The sequence below is a fragment of the Oryzias melastigma genome, linkage group LG8 (genome assembly GCF_002922805.2).
Source record: "Oryzias melastigma strain HK-1 linkage group LG8, ASM292280v2, whole genome shotgun sequence".
NCBI classification, from domain to species: domain Eukaryota; kingdom Metazoa; phylum Chordata; class Actinopteri; order Beloniformes; family Adrianichthyidae; genus Oryzias; species Oryzias melastigma.
The window spans coordinates 6,656,125-6,664,261 of record NC_050519.1 but is presented as its reverse complement, the minus strand read 5'-3'; the positions used below and the strand labels follow the sequence as shown (position 1 = coordinate 6,664,261).

Sequence of the window (8,137 nt, the reverse complement as noted above, 5' to 3'; positions counted from 1 at the left end):
TGCCACCGTCTTGCCACCCTCCTGCCATCCTATTGCCACCCTTCCGTCACCCTCCTGCCAACTTTTTACCACCCTCTTGCCACCCTCCTGCCCCTGTGTGACCATCCGACTGCCACCGAATGATTTCTAACAATCAGGTGGTAGCAGCACGGGCCTGGCAACAGGCAGACGGCATTCTGGTGATCCCGGCCACCGTGGATCCACATTAGGGAGACAGCATCGATACTGCACAAAAACCAACAACTCAGAGACGTGTTTAGTGATGTCGATGCTGAGAAGAATACAAAGAAGACAGAACGTTGAGCTTTCTTGGGTGGCATCTTGTGACAGAATAGCCTACTTTTTATTTACCCCAGGCTACCAGTTAGACCGCCGCCGTCTACGTTCATAACCACGCCAACAATTTAAGATTTTCTACGCCCTTTTTTAAACACCTTTTTACTTGTCTGCTTCTGATTTTCTTTCTTTATTTCCTCCATCATGAGAAAAATGCCAAAAGAACATATGAAAAACTTGATTTTTATCGGGGTAGCTCTCTGAAAAGATTGATAGAATTGGAGGATCTAAGCCACGGGTTATATAAACTCTTCCACTCATCCTCAGTGTTATTATGTTTGTGTTTGTAGGAAGAGAGCCACTGCAGAAGACTGCCTCCGTCACCCCTGGTTGAACTCGCACCAGCACCTCCACATGAGACCCGCCTCCTCCCTGGACGAGCCGGAGATGAGCCAGTCCGAGTCGGAGCCCGAAAGCCCCGCTCTGTCCCCGGATCTGGACCTGATCGAGTCGTATCTCATGTGCCCGGGGCAGGGCGAGCTGAAGGCGGGGCGCGACGCCTTCTGCTTCAACGAGACCCAATTCCCCACGAGACCCGACCTGAAGCAGGAGCTGATCTGCTGACCAACGTGTCACGAGCGAGGACTGGACGTAGAACTCAGCGAAAGCGATGCTGAAAAGCCAGCGAGCCTGGCTGTACTGCTGTGATGCCTGTGACCTGAGCTGGGTGTGGCTTCATACAGGTGCATGTGACTGTATTCTCATTTCTGTGCTCATTCGAATAATTGCACAAGAAGAAAATGGAAGTCGTGGGAGAGGACTCGCCGAGGTTTTTGATGTCCAACTGCACTGCTGCATTGAAAGTAACAGAAGCGTACTGTACTGGGCTCTGCTTAACGCTGCAGCTGTTCACTCCTGCACTGGTGTCTTCATGCCAAAAGAACTGGGAGCTTTCTGCGAGGAAATGACTTCACTTATCTAAACAAATTACGCTTCAGCTGACCCATGCATACTGTCTACGAGGAGTGTCATTCAAGACGGTGAAGGTTCTTCCGTTCAAAAAAGGAAATGCAACAGAAAGATGTTTAATTAATTATTCACTGTTTTATGTCTATTTATGCGTGTGTTGTATCACCTCAACCCCTTAAATATTATAAAGCCACGTTCAAAGTTCAAGATTTGATGTAGTAGCATTCTTTTTAAAGAAAATCTTCAGCACTTTTTTTACTTTGTTGTTTGACTTGTGTGTGATTTAAAAAAAAAAAAATGCTCATTTAACAAAGTCGGCCATCACACGATGTACTGTTTATAACACCTGATGTTTTCTCATACGTGCCACCTATTTTGTGCCACTTCGTCAACCTCACTTTTATATATCTTTAATTTTTTTTCACTTTTTTTTGGTTTGTTATTGCACAAGTTGCACATTATGTTTTGTACTTAACTGCGAGGTTGCCTCTGGGTTTATTTTCTTTAAATGCCACAACATTTTTAGGAGAAGATTCTTTTTTTTTGTGGATTTGTTGTAAAAAAAAAAAAACGTAATAAGACATGGTTGACTGATGGCTCAGATTCGTGCAAATATGTGAAAGAATTTCCTCGATGATTTTTGAGAGCAGAGAAATGGTATTTCTGAAATCTATTTAGTGCATTAGAGTAAGAATTTAGCCTAAATTTTATTCTGTGTGAGATCATTCTTTAGACGAATATATGTCAACATCCTTATATCATTTTGTACGGCAACTTTTACCTATTTCAGTTGTATTCTGCTCTTGAATTTCTGGAAGGTTTGCACTTGTCCTTGTGGACTTTGTTAAATAAATGTTGATGGCATGCATTGCAAAACGTAACAGAAAAATACATGTGCTTTTGTATTGAACTCCACTGTGTCTGCGTGATTGATGACAGAATCTGAACTAGTTTATTATTTATATATCCATGAGCTCCACAGTAGACATTCAGAAAAATCTAATATTTCTACTTTTTAAAATGTGTGGTTAAAATAACCAAAACATGACTAAACAAAAAAAACTGCTGATCATCCTTAAAGAGATGTTTCTGCTGGAAAGTCACCACTATCCTTTAACTGCGTTATTATTATTAAGTAATGATGTTGAATTTACTAGTTTTTTGGCTAAATAATGTCCTACATGAGTGACTGTAAAACCAGAATATTTTACTGAAAGATGATAAAAAATTACTGATATTCTTTTGAACGTTCATTTTGCAGGAGGTAATGCTGCAAATAAAAAAATAAAAAAAAACAACAAGCATGTATTCTATATGTTTTTATAAATTAAAACAAGTTTCAAAAGTTAATCTAATTCAAGGGTCTGCAACCCGAGGCTCTTTTATCCCTCCACAGTGGCTCTCTGGCAAAAGAAAGATATAATAAAAGTAATTATTAAAAGTAAGGGTTGCTAACTTAGCACCGATTTAATTTATTTTTGTTAAGTTTATATATTTATGGCTGACATGAACCAAGAAAATCAACTGTAATGGTTTTTATATCCCTGCTGATCACTCCAGTTAGTAGTAAGTAGGAAAAAGGATGACGACTCACCTAAAGTAAACCTAAAGTATAACAAGAGAAATGTAATTTTTGTCTCATGCTGTTTAGGAATACATTTTGCTTCACTTGAGCAGTCAAACAGTTAAAAAAAAAGGGGGAAAAAGAAAATCACTGCAGTTTGGCACCCCCTCCAGTAGATGGCACCCTGGGCAGCCGCCTAGCTCGCCTATGCCCAGGGCCAGCCCTGGTTGTTGACGGTAATGCCTGAAACTGGCATTTATGTTGAAAAATAAATAACAGAACTGAAAGAAACTTTGTTTAGCTAATTATCCTTTAGACATATTTATGTCACAAACAGGCAGACAGCTGGTTCCACGAGGGGCAGGTTTATTAGTTCAGACAGGAACTAAGTCCACAAAGCTAAATCAGAGTTCGACAGCCCGAAGTCATCAACAAGCATGGCCGCATCAGAGAAGAGACTAGAGTAATCAGAGTCCAGGTGAGGGTCAGGGCAGGCAGCAAGCAAACAGAGATGAAGCAGGGTCGGGTAAACAGAAGATCAGGTCCAGATAGAAACGCTCAGTAATGCATGCAGGGCGGCACAAACAATACTTCGCACTGATTGAGGTTCTGAGTGCTGCTTAAGAAGCAGGTAGGTGATACATCTGAACATCATCTAGAAACTGTGGGCTGGGGCTGCTGGGAGATGTAGTGCAGTCAATACTCAGGAGATGACACCTGGTGGTGGTAGGACTATTTCACACTATAAACTATGGAAGAAATGTACCAGTCTTGTGGTCACATGACCCTTTGGTTTAAAACATGTATCAAACCCCTCCTCTTCCAAAATGGAGAATTACCTGAGAAAAGCCAATATGACCAGTTTGGATCTTTTATTTCCTCAAAGTTTACCTGTAATTATGAAAAAAGAGGATCACGAACCAGAACAGGAAGACAAGCACCTAGCGTTTAAAGCATCTGCTTTTCATCTCAGCATGTCTATTTACAGAAAGTGAGTATTATAAAAGGAAAAAAAGGCCTCTCTTGGGCCTTTCCTCCATAAATCTCAATCTCTCTGAACAGGAAATGCTTCCATTCTGTAAAAAGAAACCCCGAGTAATGCTTTCCAGAGTGAGCTTTCTTTGTCCGTCCTTTCCTCTCATGCACACACTCCTGTGCTTGTTTACTCGTATCAGGTTAAACAACATCCTCGCCCGCCAATGTCCTGAATTCTTGCTTTAATGTGGTCTTCCTCTTGTCTTCGGCACCGAGCCACTTCAGCTATGCAGGGGCCAGTAATGAGAAAGCAGGGCTTCCTGCCGGGTCCTGGTCCGGTGGCTCTTAGCTGGAAGGACTTCTAACCCTTAAGAAAATCTCGCTGAGGAATGTCAGAAATGTTCATAAATGGCCTACTTCCTTTTTTTTATCTTTGTCCTTAATGCCTCCCTACTGTCTTACTTTTGAGCTAAAGTACACATTCATTCACGTACATGACAGTCTCAAGTCTTTGATTAAATGGCTTTTAAGAGTGATTCTTAAGATCCGGCTGTCTGACTCCCATATTTATGGTTTGCTTAGGAATAGTTTGTGCGGTCTCTCAACTGATAATTGTGTTTCCGAACTTTATCTTGTTTTTTTACGGTTCAGATCAAACACAAATGCGTTCTAACAGTTTAGATAAAAACCTTTTATTGGGTAAAACTAAAAAAAAAAAGGAGAAATAATTCTGTTCAGTTTAACATTAGCATCACCCTTTACCTTTAAATTCCACTAGTCTCTTCAGAGCTTAAAAAAAGACAATCAGAAATGAAGATTACATTAAGATAACAAAGGCTGTTCCTCCCCACATTACACAGGAATCTTGGAAGAAGGATGTTTTTGCTGCAGGCGCTCAGCAGGGGTTTCGTGTCAAGCAAATCAGCTTCATACCCAAACAGAAGTGTGTCAGAAACTCCAGGAATACTTTGATCCCCCGAGGTCCGGGGAAATCTGGACCTGAGATTTTCAAAAACCTCTTTGGTCTGTAGAAGTCAAAACAATCAGATGTAAAAAGTCAGAGAGTTCCTAGAAGACTGAAGTTATTTTCTTAAAGCTACCATGTAAAGGGATATTATGGAAAGCAAACATGTGTTTATGCAAAGCACTTGTAAAACAGAAGTTAAATATATATCTTAATAGTGGTAGGATTATTAAAGCCCGCTTTCAAGCAATTGATCAACTGTATTTAACAAGAATTTTCAATGAAAATGGCGTGTATTGTATGAATAGGTAAAACAATGTCAGAGCAATTATAATTTCAAGAAGATTTTATTATTGTGCATTCACACTATAGTGATTCTCATGCGTTTTTCAGTACGTAAAAACTCAATCACACTTTCAACAATATTTGTATCAAAATGTTCAGTTTGTTCAGGTTACTGATTGTATTTTTGGCATTCATTAACTTTATAGTTTTTGAAATATTGAGCAAAATATGCCTCATAAGAAATGAATTAGAAAGTCTTCAAATGTCATAGTTTTAAGTAGATTAGCAACAAACCTTTAAAATATTCATGGGTTTTAATTTTCAATCTTTCAAATAATTTAATCTTTAAAAAGTTTGAAGTTTAGGTAATATTTTAGCAATATGCTAACGTTTTTGGCTAATTGTTATCTACTGAGGGTTTTTTTTAAGATAATTTAGAGTTTAGCTTCTTTTTTAGCAACAGGCTAACGTTTTTGACTAATTTAGTTGATGAGGAATTTTAGGTTATTTTGGAGTTTAGTTAGTATTTAAGCAACGAGCTAGCTTTGTTTGGCTAATTTGTTACTGAGGGTTGTTTTATGCTGATTTAGAGTTTAGCTTCTTTTTTAGCAACAGGCTAACGTTTTTTACTAATTTAGTTGATGAGGAATTTTAGGCTATTTTGGAGTTTAGCTAGTATTTAATCAACGAGCTAGCTTTTTTGGCTAATTTGTTATCTACTGAGGTTTTTTTATGCTAATTTAGAGTTTAGCTTCTATTTTAGCAACAGGCTAACGTTTTTGACTAATTATTGTACTACAGATTTTTCGGCTATTTTGGAGTTTTGCTAGTATTTAAGCAACACGATGTCTTTTTTGGCTAAATTTGCATCTATTGTGGTTTTTGGGGCTAATTTTGAGTTTAGCTCCTATTTAAGCAACACTAAATATTTTTGCAAAATTGTCACGTATGAAGGATTTTTAAGCAATTTTACTACATTTTTTTCAGAAATTTAGGTCAACTTTAGTGCTCTTTCATAGTTCTTTAATAAAATTTCCAATCTTAAAGCAAATTTAACATTTTATCCTAATAGCTTTTGCATTCTCAGCAAATCCCTTCAGCAGTTAAAGTAAATTGTGTCACCATTTTCAGCAAAAAGCTTCAGCATCGACTTCAGCGACTACTTTAAGCAAAAAGCATCACAGGTAATGCAACTTTTTGCAACTTTTACTTTATTTTTTTTGATCAATTTATAAATGAATATCAGAAATAAATGTGATTTTTTTTCCCATTTTTATTGTACATTTTCCATTGCTTTTTTTATTGCTTATTGTCAACCAATAAATCAATTGGGTCCCCCCCCCCCCNNNNATAATAATAAAAGGTTTAATCTACTGTCAGAGTGGCTTATAATCAGATTTTATTGCATTTTCATGTATAGATTTTTAAAATAATTTGGACACTAATATTGTCATGTTTCATTTACTAGTTAAGAAGAAAAAGGATGGAGAAACACAAAAGTCATAACAATTTAAAAAATCTTCTGTTTCTTTCATTTTTAATTAAAGTAAATCTGCTGCAGCTGGAGGATCTGATTAAACACAGGATGTGTTTTATTTTGAAAGAAACTTTAATGTGCTATTGACAAAAGGGAAAGGAGTTACATGTGTTAAGTATAGAAAAACTCAATTGTAGAGAACATTTTAAAGCTATAATGGCCACAAAACCATAAATATAGTGTATTTTTCTAACTTTGAGGTGAAACTTTTGGTCCATAAGTACCTGGACCAAATGATTAGCGTTAAAGGTTGCAGACCCCTGGATTATGCCATTGGTGGATGATCATAACAAACAAGGTAGCTTTCTTAAAGCATTTAAATAATAGTGAAATCTGTGAAATATGAACAAAAAAATGATGTGTTGACTCATTTTTGGTAAAATTAACTCTGTAAAATATACATTTTATGTTCCTAAATTAAATCAGCTTGGGTTTATGATTCACAAAACATGCTTTATATGATATTCCCCTGAAAAATTAACAATAAAAACAGATTTTTGCCATGTTGTAGGGTCACCAAAACCTGGATCTACCAGAATCTCGCCAGCGCTTCTCGCCAATTACCTGGATCAGGTGAGTTCAGCCAATCAGAATGAAGAGACACATGAAGAGAGAACAGGAAGGGTGGAATATATTGAGGACCGGGATTTTTTTAATTTTATTTTTGTGGAATTTAAATTCTATTTGCAGCAAAGATGTTAAAACGGCAAAAATAAAAACCTAATTTATCACGTCCTTTGCTGCTTTAGTGTTGCTGCATGTTATGATAATATCTGACTTTCCTCTAAAAAGGTTTACCACTAATGCTTTCTAACATAATTGACGTTTTTTTATAATGTGTCTCTTGTTCGAGCGGTTTCATTTCCTCATACTTCCATCGACTGCTCTGTTCCTTCAGTTCGACTTTGTCTGTCCTCATCCAACCATCTTAAGATCAGGTTTAGCCCTCCGCTCCTCTCCGGTTTCCCTTGCACCTTACATAATCAGACATTCCTTTACGCTTATGTTCCTGATTAACTGCCATCACGTTGATGCGGAAGCATTTAGAAGGTGTGCTGATGTGTAAAAAAATGCTAAATCCCCAGCAGCATACTTTTCACATTATCGTCTCAGATCGTTTCGAACTCCTGTTTCCTCATCTAAAATATGAAGCAAAAGGACAATTATTACAATTTCTATTGCTAGATAAAGGGTAAACTTTCTTTAATTGGTGAAACAACTCCCTTCTGTTCTTAGGAGGATGACCCCAAGCTCGTTTGGTGCGTACAGATGCAGTTTTGCAGACATTTGTCTTGGTTTCAGGGGTTTTGGGGGGGGGTTGTCTTTTATTTCAACATTTAACAGCTAGAATTGTGAAATCTGATACAAATAATAAAACGTTTTTCTGAGTTTCCATTCATCCTTCCACAATCCTTTGCTGTCATCCTGGAGAAAGCTGATGCATTGTGGCTGAGACAGGATTTCTCCAGCAGGTCTTGGATCGTTGTTGGTGTTTTCCTGGTTGGCCTCACTAGAAACCAGGTGGTTTTCCTGTCTTGCTAGGTACACACCAGGCATGTGATGTAGA

At 37.7% G+C, this 8,137-nt stretch overlaps 1 protein-coding gene across 3 annotated transcripts in view; it reads left to right on the top strand.

The window, feature by feature from the left end:
* Window positions 1-2,155, top strand: part of stk17al (serine/threonine kinase 17a like) — a 15,671-nt gene extending 13,516 nt beyond the window's left edge. For all 3 annotated transcript variants that reach the window (XM_024273040.2, XM_024273039.2, XM_036213178.1), the window contains one exon: window positions 627-2,155. In XM_024273040.2, coding sequence (XP_024128808.1) covers window positions 627-900 — 274 coding nt within the window. In that variant the 3' untranslated portion in view covers window positions 901-2,155. The remainder of the gene's footprint in view (window positions 1-626) is intronic.
* The last annotated feature ends 5,982 nt before the right edge of the window (window positions 2,156-8,137 follow it).